Source organism: Sander lucioperca, chromosome 1 (assembly GCF_008315115.2).
Source record: "Sander lucioperca isolate FBNREF2018 chromosome 1, SLUC_FBN_1.2, whole genome shotgun sequence".
Classification (NCBI taxonomy): domain Eukaryota; kingdom Metazoa; phylum Chordata; class Actinopteri; order Perciformes; family Percidae; genus Sander; species Sander lucioperca.
The window spans coordinates 13,859,792-13,876,339 of record NC_050173.1 but is presented as its reverse complement, the minus strand read 5'-3'; the positions used below and the strand labels follow the sequence as shown (position 1 = coordinate 13,876,339).

The 16,548-nt window shown below is 41.9% G+C and overlaps 1 protein-coding gene across 3 annotated transcripts in view; it reads left to right on the top strand.

The window, feature by feature from the left end:
* Positions 1-214: 214 nt before the first annotated feature.
* LOC116048878 (A-kinase anchor protein 2) overlaps positions 215-16,548 on the top strand; it is a 97,804-nt gene continuing 81,470 nt past the window's right edge. The window contains exons 1-2 of one of the 3 annotated variants that reach the window (XM_035999107.1): positions 215-547; positions 10,793-10,844. In XM_035999107.1, coding sequence (XP_035855000.1) covers positions 504-547; positions 10,793-10,844 — 96 coding nt within the window. In that variant the 5' untranslated portion in view covers positions 215-503. The remainder of the gene's footprint in view (positions 548-10,792; positions 10,845-16,548) is intronic. The other 2 variants (XM_035999109.1, XM_031298162.2) reach the window with 2 other exon arrangements.

Here is a 16,548-nt window from a genome sequence, read left to right as displayed (position 1 = left end):
CATCCCTCTCTCATCTCCATCACACTCGCTCCTGGCATCTTCTTACCTCCTTTTCTTCACCTACAAATCCTTCATTTCTCTCTCTCTCATTGGCATCATCACCTGCACATTTATACCTACAAATACACAAGTGACTACTCTTTCTCTATCTCACTCTCTCTCTCTCTCTCTCACTCACACACACACACACACACACACACACACACACACACACACACACACACATGCTTACACCCATCCCCTCCTGCTGGCAGAGCCGGGCGATGCAGGAGCAGCAGCAGCATCTGCTCTGAGACATTCTGGCGTGACTAACCCACCGTAAAGGCAGGAGGAAAGAAGGAGGAGGAGGAGGTGAAGATCAGGAGGAGGGGAGGGAGGAGGAAGAGAGGAGGAAGAGAGAGAAGAGGTGGACACAACTCTGTCAAAAAGGACAGCGGAGGACAGGGGAAGGAGAGGAGGACGAGGAAGAGGAGAAGGAAAGGAGAGCAGTGGGTGCTGCAGCCATGTCAGACACACCTTTGCAGAGGAACGGCACAGCCACAGCACCGTGAGTAGATCTTCTTTATCTTCTCTATTTTCTATCTATCTTTGCCTCCATCCTCTCCTCTCATTGCATGCATCCCTCCACCTCTCTCCTCTCCAGTCTGACAGGCTGGGTTGTCATGGGAACGGGAGCTCCGTCATGGTGAGGCTGCAGTTCAGTCATGACTGGTGAGGAGACCCGCCGTACACCATGTACACTCCTCCCTCTCCTCCCTCTCCTCCCTCTCCTCTGACTCTCTCTTTTCTCCACCCACCCTTACACTTGCTCTGCAAACCTCTCACCATCATCTCATCAACCCTTCATGGCTTTACTCTCTTGTTTTATTTTCCTCTTTATATCACTGTCTGTCACTGTCTTTTACTTGTCTTTTTACAAAATTAGTCCTGCAGTCCTTCTTCCTCATTTTCCTCAACATCTCACGGTCCCTGTTCTTAACACCATGGTATATGCAGAATGTGTGAATGTACGTGTGTGTACGTGTGTGTGTGTGTGTGTGTGTGTGTGTGTGTGTGTGTGTGTGTGTGTGTATGTTTTAGCATAGTCAATGTGGAGACTGCAGGCTTGGGCCAGCCTCTGTGTTTTAGCACAGTCCGCCATGCTGCAGACCGCTTCTTCATGTGTGTGATTTGTGTGTCTGTATCTGTGTTTGTATGCGTGTGTGTGTTCATGTATTTCTATACTTATGAGAAACAAATACCCACGCGAAAGACAGAAAGATAATTAAAAAACCACTTGGTCTTTTTCATCAGCACAGCATGAAAATCAAGCTAAAAAAGACTTGAAACATGTCATTTGCATTCATGGCTAATAAAATCAGTCATAAAATCACAGGAAGACACATGGGTTAAGAATCGTGTCACTTTGCTAGGTCAAAATGTTAGGTCAAAATGCTGTTCTGATGCTGACTGTCAAGTCTTTGATGATGTGTCCCACAAGTACTGGCGATGCACAGTATCAGCAGATTTTCAAATCAATCTGACATTTCAGCTGCATTTCCAGACAGACATATTCATATTTTGACATATTTAAATGGAAGAAGAGAAAACAATATATAGAAGAAAATACGAATTTTACAAAAAGTCAGTTCAGTGCATTTTCAGTCCAAGAGTTATACATATTATAGCTATATTGGCCCAACACTTTTGATTGAATAGTAATGTTTGTAAATGTGAAGGTCTTTTTTATATTCCAAGCCAAGACGTTTATGTTTATGTAATGAATGGAGCAAGAGCCAGATCTGCTTTTTGTTGTGGGCCCTGTTGCTTTAAGAGAGAGTTGCATTATGGGTTGTTTGTAGCCTTATGCTAGGCTAGCAAGTTTTACCTTTGAAGTTAGTTAGTCATTAAACCTAAAACAGAGCAGTTTAATTTAGAGTTTTCTGCTGGGAAGTTGGAGGAACCAAACATTACGAGCTGTTTACTGGCTTTTTAACCACAGAAATGGACTGGAAGTGAATTGTCAAGTGACCAAGACATGCAGTGTACTCTTAGACACATAGCAGGTGTCATCATCACAGAATGTTGCATTAAAAGATGGCGAGCACAGAATGACAGTCTGAATAATGCTAACCGTCAGAAAAAATCTTACTGTGGGCCCAGAATTGACCTCACCCAAGTGCAAGAAGGTGTCTATCACCATGAATGAAACTCCCACTGAAGAAAGCCCACCCAAAGGTGAGAGTCATCTTTTTTATGTCAAAGCATCATCTTGGGTAGCCTAAACCTTCCTTAAGTCAAATGAAGAGTAGGACACTGACATTAAATCTAGACAATGCCATAGTGAAATGGAAGTGCTATGAGCTTTGTCAAAAGCTTTGGACATCATCAAACAGCATGTTTGATCCAGTGGTAGTGAAGTGATACAGAACAGGAGAGTGGGAGTTGTTCTTTAACTTTTTCAAAGCTTTGTGGGTGTACTGGGATGTATTCTACTGAAGCTAATGTTAGTGGAGAAATGTATATAGCATGCTGTACAACTGGAATTCAGAAAATCCTGAATAATAACTTCTTTTTGACAGAGTAGAGGTGCTGGTGGATTTTTCTTTGAAACCCAGAAAGGCTTATGTATAGGCCTATAGGTTACAGGAGAGTCTTGTGCTGTGAACTAGATTTTCTTTTTTCCAGTACTGCACCTCCGGGTCTAGAATAGAATAGAATAGAACACACTTTATTGTCCCCGAGGGGAAATTTGTCTTGGACATAGTGCTGCAATCTGTTGCTTCACAACATAAACATGTAACAGAAAAAAAGATTCTAAAATCAACATAAAAATGAAATCAGCATAAACATTAGATGAACAAAGCGTCCTAGGACACAAAAGAAGGACACACATGACAGCACAGACAACACAACATCGTAAGAATTAACTGTAATAATTAAAGTGCGAAGTGCAAAAAGTGCTGGTGTATTTATTGCACGTCTGAAGGGACTTGAGACATGCCACTCTGCAGCTAGCTTTCCTGCTAAACATCTGTCTGTTTTGGGAGCTTGTGCAACTTGAACATGTTGTTTTTTGCAAATTTGGTGCATGCACTTCAGCTTGTGCAATTTGGTATGTCCTTGTGCAGGGTATGTGTAATTATTATTATAGTATTGACACAGCCTGTGCATATTTGGCTCTAAAAAGAAGTCTAAAAACCCTGTAGATGTTTCAGATTAGGAGATGCTGAGCGGTTAGCTGGTATGAGTGATATCCAACTTGTTATATTGTGGCTCACCTAGAAGCTGAGAGTCTTCCTAATCAGCTGTGGAACAGGCAGTTTGAGTGACAGGTCGGAGTGATTTTTTTGCTTTCTCTGTCAGAGCTGCACCCATGAAGCAGGGCAGTGAACCATGAAGCAGACATGCTTTACTGGTGCATCAATAGTTAATGTTGTAATTGGGGAAATGAGACAGTGCTGTCGTGATTCAGTCGGTCTATCACATCTTATCTTCCCTTAGCTCTGTCCGTTTTCCTTTGAGCTATAGGCTCAGCATACAGCATACAGCCGTTCTCCAACATATCACTCAAAGGTCCGCATTTGATTTGTATTCAAGTTCGGAGGTCCAAAAAAATTGGCAATAACAACATAACATTTAATCAACTCACTTATAACTTTTAAGCAACATATAGTCAAATTGAGTTCTCTGTTTTCTAGCGGTGTGCAAAAAAATCGATTCACATTCGAATCGCGAGTCAAGCTCCACCGATTCAAAATCGCTTCATAGAATTCCAAAAATCGATTCATTTTTTTCAAATTGTATGTCTACTGCAATCACATGGGAAAAGTAACTACATTTACATACTGTGAATCGTTTTCGAATCAAGAATCATTTTTGAATGGAAAATCGATTGTGAATTTAATCTTGAGCCTAAAAATCAATATCGAATCGTGACATTTTCTGAATCGTGCACCTCTACTGTTTTCCTTTTGTACCGATACCTGGAATTTGGTACTCAGCGGTACCTTTTTTTCGGTAGCCTACTTTCTCTCTGTAATAACAAAAAATACATTTCAGTTGTAAAATCTGTCCAAACCTATTTATCCTCTCCACATTTTATTTATTCTGAACATTTTTCACACCACGCACAATAAAACCTGTTCCTACAAACTCTGTTACACCGCCGCTGTATTTTCTATGTCACTGACAATTTATTGGTCAATAGAACATGTATTTAAAAATAGAAAAAAATACACTTAAATAACATTTTGTATTCATAACACTTGGTCTGGCCTTTGAGAAACCTTGGCCATCCACCATGCTTCTCTTTGGGTTGTCCACGGAATCAGCAGAAAGATAAGAGTAGCAGTTGTGGTCATGTAGAGCGCACACACCACAATGGCAGATGGCCCATTCACTGCTGCTATTTATTGCACACTCAGGGAAGTCTTACAGGAAAGAATCTCTTAACAGTGATTGGATGAATTGAGCATATCCAGTTATACAGGGTGGCAACCCAGCAAGAGCATCAAATGAACCACCATATTTCTATTTCTTCAGTTATTATTCATTGGTTTCATTTTAAATTGAAGTAGAGAATTTCATTTCCTCAATATCTATGCACAACAGAGTCGGTCTTGTGGGTTTTACTCAAATGGCCTGATGATTGTTTTACACAATATGACGGATTGTTTTTTTTTTCCCTTATCCATCTCAAACTCCATAAAAATGAAAATACCAGAACATCAATTGTACACAGTGGATAAGAGGAAATGTGCAAACTACAGAGGAGAGGAAACATAACGGCATTCAGAGAAAGAGGGAGCAATAAGAACATGCTGAGGTGGTGATAATCCGAGTGTCTGGAGGCCAAGACAGCTGCTTCTCATCTAAAATGCATCTCAGGATGAAAAGAATTTAAAGCTACTTTACAGAATTTTAAAAAGAATCATATCAATGCATGCAGACAAACATGCTTGCATTGATATCTGGACATGCATGTGAATTCCCTAAGGGAATAAAAGAGAGACAAATAAAACAATAGGCTGAACTTGACACAAAGCAGGCATGAGTTATTCTATTATCAATTCTTGTGGACAGTATGAGAGGCTCTGTTTGCATCTACAGAATGTAGCCGTCCCGAGCTGAGTTCTTTACAGGCAAAGTACAAATTGTTCACTTCTTTGTTGTTACTTTTTAAATAATTGACAATAGTTAAAATACGTTTTTGTTACTATCAGCTTTGAAAGTGACCAGTTCCTGTAGTCTTTATTGTAAAATAAAAGTTCTTAGAACTGGCTTTGCATGGCTGTAGCAGACTGAATTACTGAAATAGTCATATCAGTCAGAAAAAAACAGGGAGAGCAGATATCTGATTAGTTGCTGAAAGCCAGATGCTTCCAAAGGTTAAGCCATCACCAACCTTTATCGGCTAGACTCGGCTAGACAATTGTTTTTGTCCAACTTAAGGCCAATTATGCTGTGGTAAAATAAATATACTTCTCAATTTGAGTTTTTAGTTAAACTCTGTGTACAGACAGACAGACAGACAGAAACCCAAACACAGCTTGACCTCCCTCAGTGATGTATAAAATATGAATGAGATCAAGGTCTGGCACTCCCATAGCCAGAAATATGTTTGGGTTGGGTTGCTTTTTATCTCCATCCTGCACTCTCTCTCTCTCTCTCTCTCTCTCTCTCTCTCTCTCTCTCTCTCTCTCTCTCTCTCTCTCTCTCTCTCTCTCCCTCTCTCTCTCTCTCTTTCTCTATGTATATGTGTATTATGTGTATTATTATTTTCTATAATTGTTTTTATGTATGCACCTTCAACCAAGACAAATTCCTAGTTAGTGCTACTTACCTGGCAATAAACCCTTTTTCTGATTTCTGATTCTGATTTTCTCTCTTGCACACACACACACACACACACACACACACACACACACACACACACACATACATACATACATACATACATACACACACACACACACACACACACACACACACACACACACACACAATATGCAGCAGCGGCCAGTCTGTACCAGATCTGTGTGTTTCAGTTATTTTGGGGAGAATTGAAATGTGGGAGTAAGCTCAGGAAGGCGACGGAGATGGGTGCATTAACATAACATAACACACATACACATACTCAAACGCACATGCAGTTTTTCTGACTGACTTTCTTTTCCCATATTTGTGCATTCCCTCCTACTCTTTGCATGTTGTTATATTTGTGTGTGTGTGTGTGTGTGTGTGTGTGTGTGTGTGTGTGTGTGTGTGTGTTTTCCGGCCTCTGGTTCCACATCTGGAGGCCATTACCTCTGGGCTGGGATGGAGGGAGGTGGGGCTGGGCTGGCTGTGCAGTGAGGTCATCGCGTCGTTTTGGCGATGCAGAGGAACAATGATGCTGTTGTCTCCAAAGACGACCAAACCAACATCACTGACGCCATAATTGAGGGAATGAAGGGAGAGGAGAGAGTTAAAAAGAAGGGGGACAAAAGTGGGATGGAAAGGGAATCAAATAGAAAATGTTATAATGAAGTAGAATAATGTTAAAGTTGCTTTGGAATGATATGGTTGGGGTAAATCCAGATCAAACAGAGACAGGCCAGAAGTCTTGGACTAGCTGGAAAGTCAGACAGCTGCAGAGCTGAGCCGGCTTTCATAACCAGTTTCAAATAAAACCCCAACCAGGTCATGGTCTATAACCTGCATGTCACACAATAAAGATGCAGCAACGGGTTTTAAAAAGGGCTGGTCCCAGGGCGAAACATTCCAGTTTTTATTCTTTGTATCTTGATGGTGAAGCTCAGAACTTGAGCTGTAGTTTCTATCCCACAGTAGCCTGGGTAAACCCTGATGAACTTCCGGCAAATTTGAGATTTGCTCTGCAAGTCAGTCTGGCGAAGAGCCCATTCAAACCCATTTCCAATGTCCCCAAAATCGAGGCACCGATCACAACCGCTGAGGCGGGCTTTTCACCAATCACAACCGTTGAGGCGGGCTTTACGCGGGCTTTTTGTTTACATTCAACATGACGGCTACCGAAGCGCAGCGTCACCTGTATCGTTGGTCTGATTGGTTGGACTATCCAATGCGCCCAGAGACATTTGAGCGGCGTCCGTTGGTGACGCCCCTTTGGAAATGAACTGTCAATGAACCTTCCCCAGACCCACTCTCAGTTACAACTGAGAAGGGTCTGGTGTCAAACAGGCTAATCCCGCAGAGGACTAAATAATGAAAAACATAATTCTCAGTTATAGCTCACCAGTACCCATTAGTGCTACAATAAGCAAAGCTTGCCATGCTCGGACTACACAATTGCAAACATCAAATGTAGAAATCCAAGAAAATCCAAGAAATCATAACTCAAACCTACATTAATATATTTGTTTTCACATCATATAAAGTTGATATGATGAGCCAACATTTGCCTACTTACACATGCAGCAGGCACGCAGAAACATTGAATATTCCCTCTCGTTTTAGCTCTGTTTTGGTTTTAACTCCTGAGGGACATATCTGACTCTAAATGCTGCACATGTTCCCCAGCTAGTCAAAGACTACTGTCTGCTGTTTGGTGCTGGGCAAGTAGTGTGCAGTGGTTTATCAGAGCTTTTTTCACACACCAAAAAACACACAAAAAAAGCTGCCTGCTGCATTGTAAATAATCAAACAGCTTTAAACTGAATTAAACTGCTGCATGGATCACATCTGACAGCGTGTGGTTCATAAACTAAAACCAATGTGTTAATAAAACAGATAAAGTCAAAGGAAATGATATATGATCTGAAATTAGTTGATTATGAACTGTGTGAATTATGTAAATCAATTTGAGGTTTGTTTGCATTATACAGTGCTTGTATAAACATAAAAGAGACTTCAAGAGAAACATATTGTATATTGGAAAAGACATGTTTACTGTCATGCACAGTAAAAAAAAGACGAACTTTAGAGAATTGCCGCAAATGAAAAAAGTCACCACTTCTGAATCCACGTCTGCAAGAAACCTTTGATTTATTCAAGATTGTATTTCAGCTGTCCAGTGGCTTCACAGGGCAGATACTCTCCAGCTGCAGTTATTTATTATAAACTTCTCTATTCTCTTGGAGTAACGCAGTGGCTGTTATGTCAGTGTGTGTGTGTGTGTGTGTGTGTGTGTGTGTGTGTGTGTGTGTGTGTGTGTGTGTGTGTATTTCGTTCTTCTGTATTCCCTCAAGAGTCAACCAGGACTGCTGCTGCTGTTTCTCCTTATAAGGATGCCTGCTTGTGGAAGGAGGGATGGAGAAAAAAAGGAGAAAGAGGAGGACAGGAGGGATTGAGGAAGAGGAAGAACAAAAAGTTTGAGGGAGAAATGGATTGATTGAAGGAGAGACAGGTGGGAGATGAAGACAAATGGGGGCATGGAAGGAGAGGATGGGAGGAGATGGGGAGTTAGAGGAAGAGTAGGAAGGAAGGGGGTCAGGAGGGAGACAAGGAGGGATGGAGGGGAAGGTTGGAGGAGTGAAGGTTAAAAGGGAGAGAAGGCAGAAGAAGTAAGGAGGGATGGAGGGCAGAGATGCACCATGGGAGGTATGTAGGAAGGGTAGAACTTGATAAATGGAGAGAGGGATGCAAGGAGAAAGTGTTGGGTACGGGGAAAGTAGAGACAAGTGTAGAAAATAGGGCAGGAATGCAGCAAAGGAAAGAGAGAACAAGAGGAGGAAAAGAGTACAGGATGTATGGAAGGATGGAGGCAAAGAATGAATAGATGTGGTTGTAGGGAGAGAGAGAGAGAGAGAGAGAGAGAGAGAGAGAGAGAGAGAGAGAGAGAGAGAGAGAGAGAGAGAGAGAGAAGGAAAATAAAGTTAAAAAAGTGTAAGAGAGGAGGCAGAAGAAGAATGGATGAAACCCAGGTGAACCTAGAGAGCTAAAATGGGGAGTAAGACAAGTGGAACACAGTTAACAGTGACCCATTTACAAACACTTGTGTGTGTGTGTGTGTGTGTGTGTGTGTGTGTGTGTGTGTGTGTGTGTGTGTGTGTGTGTGCGTGTGTGCGTGCGTGTGTGCGTGCGTGTGTGTGTGTGTGTGTGTGAAGGTGTTTCTTGCCTTTTTAAAGGGGTGTTTTTGCAGTTTGTATTTAGAAAGATGTTCCACTGATGTTCCTCTGCATAGATCCATTCACTGAGTCCTTTTTTGTATCCTGCTCCTTTTTTTCTTCTTCTAAAGTACAAGGCTTCTATTGATGTCATTTGAAAACACGCTGGAATAAGTGTATGACCAGAGTGACCAGAAATAGAACCTGAAGAGTCAGCTGTAGGATTGTTTGTGTGTGGGCGACATGACTGCATTGACTTTTATTAAAAGATTAGAATATCTCAAAACGATAGTAACATGCTATGTGCAAGTTTTACTTCTAAAAGGGAGATGACATATTGAGAGATGACAGAAAACATATTGTATGTGAGTCTAGCTTACAGTGCAGTGGTGGCCTGTGATTGGCAGCAACAATAGCACATCGTAGCATAGCAATAGCTCTTTGCATCAGCAATTCTTTGAACCAAATAACATATGGGTGAGGGTGCTGGGAGGAGTTTGTTATATCATAATGCAGTGGCATCAATTGGCCAGCGAGTTCTGTCCCGAAAACATGACAACAAGGTTTCTTTTTCAGATGTAAAGTTGTGTTTTTGTTTCCTGCTATTGTCTTAGGATACTTTTGTGGTTGAGGATTGAGGAATGCTATTTTTGACATCATTTGTTTCAAAAACACATGCAGTATTCTGTGTTTCAGAGTACATACTAAAGTGGGACTGTGGTAAGCAGATTTCCAATTGTGAGCCAAAGGAAATGCCAATGATAACTAAATTGATTAGCTTGTATATTACATTCTTTGAAATAAATTTGCCAATAAGTTATCACTAAAATTAATGACCGGGAAACAAAAGTGAATATTCAGTTAATGAAAGAAAAAAACTGTTTTTTTTTTAATCTCACATGCAGAAAATAGCAATTTCTACCTTTCTTATACATGTTTATTTTAATAGACTGCCCCTTTAAGCACAGAACTGAGTGTTCAATGTTTGTGATAGTAGGGAGTAGTGTTTATATTGATCTACTGATTTCTCTCAGTAATAAATAGGCCTAAATCCAGTGAAGATAGGAAAAATAAAGCTATTAGAAGATAAAGGGAACAAATAATGGAAAAATGTTAATGTTCCATTTCCCATTCTCTTCTCTCGGATTTCAAATATGACAAATCACTCCTCCGCTTCCCTTTTCCTTACTTCTGCAATTTTACTTTGCTCTTCTTCTTTCTTTCTCTCCCTCATTCCTTTTTCTCTCTCCCCCCCTTCTCACACCCCCTTACCTTCATGCCATCACTTTTCTCTACTTCCCCTTCTCTCTCTCTCTCTCTCTGTCCCTCTCAGCTGCTCCTCCCAGCTGTTTAATCACACATGGCTCATGCCTAAAAAAGAGAGGGAGGGAAGGGAAGGAGGGGACAAATGGGAGGAGAGACAGAGAGTGCAGAAGAAAGAGTGGCTGATAGAGAGAGAGAGAGGCTGAGTGTGAGGCACATGGCCAGTGAATGAGAGATCTTTGCTTCTAATCAGTGCGAGCTCCTTCTCCCACTGTCTCCTCTCTCCGCTTGGATTACTGCTGAGGAAGGACCTCGTCTGGATACTACTCCTCCTCTTCTCCTTCTCTTCCCTCTCTCCTCCACCTCCCTCCCCTTCTCTGCCTCGCTATCTCTCGCTGAGGGACTCCAGGACTCAGTCTTCCCAGATCTCACGTCCTTTTTTTTCTCCTTTCACCCCCCTCTCCCCTTGCTTCCCCCCTCAGGATGTCGTGTGAGGAGGCTCAGCTCCACAAAGAGAGGCTGCAGGCCTTGGCGGTAAGTCAGAGTGTATTAAAACTACATTGTTTTTTTTTTTGCTCGTCTCTTTTTGTTTCTTTGACCTTCTGTCCGTGTGGTTCGCTGTCTGTTTGTCTGTGTGAGCCCTTTCATGGCCACCCTGTCTCACCTTGACTTCATCTCTTTCTGTCATTCCCAGTACAATATCTCGCCTAACTGTCTGGCACCTCAGAGTTCCTGCAACTCTGTTAGTGTCTCTGCTTATTTCATTAGTTCTCTCTCTCTCTCTCTCTCTCTCTCTCTCGCTCTCTCTCTCTCTCTCTCTCTCTCTCTCTCTTTCTTTCTCTTTCTCTCTGCCTATAGTCACATTATTCATTCATGTTCCATTCACTTCAACTCAAACACATGTAGAGGGCGGGGAAAAGTATCTGTTTTTGTCTATTTGTTCCATACCAAAGTTCAAGTTTGTTGAACTTTGACTAATGAATTCCTACATCGTAAACACAACAGTAGAGGTGCTACACATGACGGTGACTCCTTGGCTGAAAACGCATAGAGCAGTGGTGGTCTGTCGTGGTGTTTTATAATGGTTCTTAAGCCATTTATAACACTTGAACTCATAACGTATCAACCTAAACAGAAGCTGAAGATAAATTGGCTCCATTATCAACACAACTGACATCCAGGGTGTTTTTCTGCATTACACACTCACCAAGTTAGCTAGTGGTCATCCACCTTAGCTTCTGTGCTTAGAGGCTAAATGCTAAACCAAGGTGACAAAAGCTAAAATAAAAAAAATGTCCACTGCATGTTTTTTTTGGATTCTCACGATAGCATCATTGCAGCTTTTAAGTCGTTACATTAAAAAGTGAAGAAGTGTTGGGAGCCCTACAGCATGACATCATAGCCCCCTACACCCATTTTCCAAACTTTAAACAAAGTGATTTTTGTTGCACTGATTGTGATGTATTTTACTCCCTCGCTATCATTGTGCCCTGCACTGCTGCTGCGTTTGTCTTGCTGTTTGTGTTAGCTCACATCTTGTTCCATGTCTTTTTTTATTGGAGGAAACCAACTCAAAGGAAAGTTGTTGGACAGATGTTTAAGGTTTTGAGGTGTACGTGTATGTGCTTTCCAAGGTAGAATGATCTTAGCTACGAGGTGGTCCAGAACATGTTTCGATACTCCCCGTTATGTTTCGGAGGCATCTGTTGAAGTGTTTGGCTCTGTACTGATATAGGACTTCAGAGCAACAGTTACCAGAATTCAATGCCTGGGACTAAATTTGGCGCCAGCGAGCAACCACAGCATACCACACACACTCAAGACGCACAGAGCCACAAGAACACACACACACACACACACACACACACACACACACACACACACACACACACACACACACACACACAGTCATACACACAAGTGGGGTGAACAGCAGCAGCAGCAGCAGATGGAGAAACTATTTTGGCCACGTTGAAACATGGCAGCCATACCAGGCTGCATGTACTTAAACAGTCAGGCACTTAAGTAAAGAAAGAGAGTAGAAAGTTCTCACAATTTTGAGCAGAGAGGAACACGCGTTTCTGTTTCTTGCGTCATTCTTGCATGTGTATTCGGCAAAACACTACAAAATCATTGATTATGTTATATGTAAATGAGTTTTGGTTTGGTTCACCGGGCCAAGAAAAGCAACAAATGTTGCAGAATATTCTGGGGGCAGCTGTCGTTACACTACAAAGAATGCTCTATGTCGTCTAATTCTCTCCTGAACTACTATTAAAAGATCCTTCTGGAAGTGCCAAGAGCTTTGACATTAAGTTAAGTCCAGGCATTAAATACAAGTAAATCATTTGAGCCTGTTTGTCTCCTCCAAATAAGCATCTGTCTTGTCTCAGCTCTGTGTGTGTACACTATATGAAAGACAATAAAACCACCAATAGCTTTCAAGCCCTGCCAGGAACTTAAATAGAGAAGGGTTACTATTACATTAATAATACTAACAACTCTCGGAGGCAGCTAAGCACTCTGTAAGCCACAGACTCAGGTTCAGTGTAAATACAGAAGCTGGACAGAGCATCTCAAAGGGAAGTGGAAGGATTTTATAAAACCTCTTCTGACTGTCAATATAGAGCAAGCATGGGGTGGCCTCTAGCTCACCCAGTAAAGTGTGCGCCCCATGTAGGATGCGGCGGCCCGGGTTCAAATCCGACCTGCGCCCCTTTGCTGAATGTCATACCCTCTTTACCCTCTTTCCTGTCAATCTGCTATCACTATCTGGGGGTGGCAGTAGCCTAGTCCGTAGGGAAGTGGGTTGCTGGTTCAAGTCCCCGTACAGACCGAAGTACAGCGTGTGGACTGGTAGCTGGAGAGATGCTAGTTCACCTCCTGGGCACTGCCAAGGTGCTCTTGAGCAAGCCACCGAACCCCCAACTGCTTGGGGCGGTCCTCCAAGGAGCAGCCCCCTCACTCTTCAATCATCACTCTGTTATTCAGGCCTGTGTTTAATGTGTGTGCAACTGTACTAACAGTAATAGTGAATTTCCCTTCTTCTTGTTCTATCTAATAAAATAAAAAAAATAAAAAAATAAAGAGCAAGCATTTCCTAATCTGGTGGCAGTAGTTTAAACTGTCCCAGGACATTAGCGCTATAAAACTAAATTATATTGTCTTCAGCAAGGATAAAGACAAGCAATATTTATATAATAACATGTTTTCTGTCTGACTGATGTTCTGATTAAGCATTACAGAACCCGTGTAGAGAAGTGTACACACACTCGTCTCGGCTCTGCAGCTGACATGCTAATGATTTCATCAATAATTGATACTCTGAGACCTCACCAATACTTCAGCAGATCTCGAGCCAAATTGGAAGCTTCCGCTCATGTCAGAGCCAAGTGTTGGACCAGTCATCTCCGTATCTAAGCCGCCTGAACACACAACTACTGAATCCGACACTGATTTTAATGAACATGTCATATGGACTATGAAAATTTGAGTTCCTTGCCATGCTTTATCTATTGAACTGGACCCAAAGAAAATCACTGTCAGGTAGCATGCAGCTGTCATTATAATGCCACCGAGACAGGTCTGTGTGCTGTGTGGCTCATGAATAAAGCATGGCACTAATGGCTGTGAATCACCAGCCCTTTTTTTATTTTATTTTTTTTATTTTTTTAGCTTAGCAGAAAGGACGACATGCCTATCCACTCAATCACAGCACATGGAGTGAGACTGTAGTGGGAAATTATGGAATGAATTGACTGAGATATTTAAGTGTTTACAATTGCTCAAAGCACATTATACAATGACTTATTACTATGATTTTAATACCTATATGCAACTTTATTTCTGTAAGTACTTTCTATTTCTTATTAATTATTGAAGAAGCAGGAAATCAGTGAACCTGCAGGGATTCTTTGAATGTATTTACTGTAGTTTTGCTGCTGCATTTTATCCCATTATAAACTTAACTAAGCTAAATTGAACATGGCTCACATGGTTCTCTTTTGAGTTTTGTGATAGTCATAACTAAACAAATGTATCACTGATTGGGTTGTTTTGTACACAATAAGAGCGTTAATCATTCAGTACAACTCTTGAATCTAAGAGTCAATTGGCTCATTTGTCCGCCACACATTCAAAGATTCCCACAGTCTGATAGTGATTACGGCTTGGCAGCTGCCAGCGGTGCAGGTTTCCATGGTTACTAATTGGCCAGATTAAGGAACAGTTGTGATGTCATGTTGTTAAATTCAGACCTGTAATTGGTATATTATTAACATGTAATTATAGCCATCAGATGAAGTACAGCCTGTTCAGGATCCCCCCAAAAGAACCGATTACAGTATGTGTGTGTGTGTGTGTGTGTGTGTGTGTGTGTGTGTGTGTGTGTGTGTGTGTGTGTGTGTGTGTGTGTGTGCGCGTGCGTGTGTGTGCGCATGTGTGTGCGCATGTGTGTATTTGTGTTTTTGTTAATTTGTGTGTTTTCACCAAAACCTTGCATGTGGTTTTGAGATCAGCCAATGAATGGTGAGTGCTTTAACTTTCTAATTATCTGTTGCCCATATGGCCTGCCGACCACAAACAGCATGGCAAAATACATATACAAAAGTGTGTGTGTGTGTGTGTGTGTGTGTGTGTGTGTGTGTGTGTGTGTGTGTGTGTGTGTGTGTGTGTCTTTGTATGCACTCATTCACTGACTTCTGTCTAGTGTGTGTGATATGTTTAAACAGATGACCTCAGCCGTATGGACTCTTAGCTACCCCCCGACACAAGCGCGCGCGCACACACACACACACACACACACACACACACACCAGCGTCATCTCACTCTTCATGCACCACTTCCTAATTCCCCTCAGAGTTGGCCCCAGACGGTCTGCAGCCTTGTGTGTGTGTGTGTGTGTGTGTGTGTGTGTGTGTGTGTGTGTGTGTTGACCTTCAGCTCAAAATCTAAATCTCTGTGCCTATTGTCTCACTTGCTGCTTTATGAGTATTATTAGCTGCAAGGCTAGTTTGCAGTTATAAGTTATTTTATTTCCAGGATTCGACCACAGGTTGATCTCTTTGGATGAGCACTGTGAAGTAATCTGTGTAACTCAGGGTCGTTCTGGATCCACTTAGTGAGGTCTAACAGAGGGAAGTGAGTAGGGCAGACTAAAGGTGAGGGGAATGCTATAGCTAGACCTTGGCATGCTGAGATTTGTGGCTGCGGCATGCAGTGGAGGGCCGGGGTAATGGGCTGCGTTAAGAGAGGTAAATAGAGTGGGGGGCTGGGCTGCTTGCAGGCATGTGTAGGTTGAGTTTGTGCAGTTTACTTACTTTGAGATTGATATATTGGCAGCATTGAACCCTTGAAAACAATATGGACAATATTGATTTAGGTTGCTTAAACGTGGTCGCTATTGGTTTCCAATAATAACTTAAGGCTGTGCCCACATTTTTCACCCACTTAAAATAACATAAAACAATTCAAACATGTTTGAGTGCCTTGAAGGAAAGAAGCAGTTCTTACAGTTTTCCAGTGAATAGTTTTTTTTTTTTTTACAGATTAGTCTTTTATTTGCAGCAATTTTATCTTTACTACAGCAGGTACAGGAAATTGGATAAACTGCTGCAGACTGTTGGATAAACTGTAGGAGATTGTTTGTCCCTGTGTCAGTTATTTGCTCAGACACATGTTTGACATAATCAGACACATCCCTGTACTGCAATGGTGTTCACATGCTCTGTCTGAGGGGAAACTGAACACAACTTTCCAGCCCTGGAGAAGTGCAGCTGAATGTAATATTTCCCGCCTATACAGCAGATGTTTGCCATCCTTTAAGCTTCTGTTTAGTTAACGTGGGATCTGGTTTATTTGGTCTAGTTGACTGAAAAGACAAAAGTGTTGTCAGATTGCCCCCATCCGCTCCATTATATTGCAAATCCCGTATATGCAGACGGCGCAATGACACAGCTGTTTGTTTACTGTTACGATAAGTCACGTGAGTCACTGCATCAGTTTCAGTGTATATTAACCTACGTTTCGTGCGATTGCTAAATAGTCTTTCTGAATTAGTGTCTTAGGTTTTGAATATTGGAGTGGATAGGTGGTTAGGGGAGGCTTGGCTTATGGACTTCAGCACTTTATGGGGGTGGGAAGTGTGCTTGGGGCAAAGTCATTTTGAGGAGGAAGAGGGGGTGTGGTTTGTCTGGTAGCAGGGGGTCTGGGGGTCTGGGGCATGCCAGGCATTACATG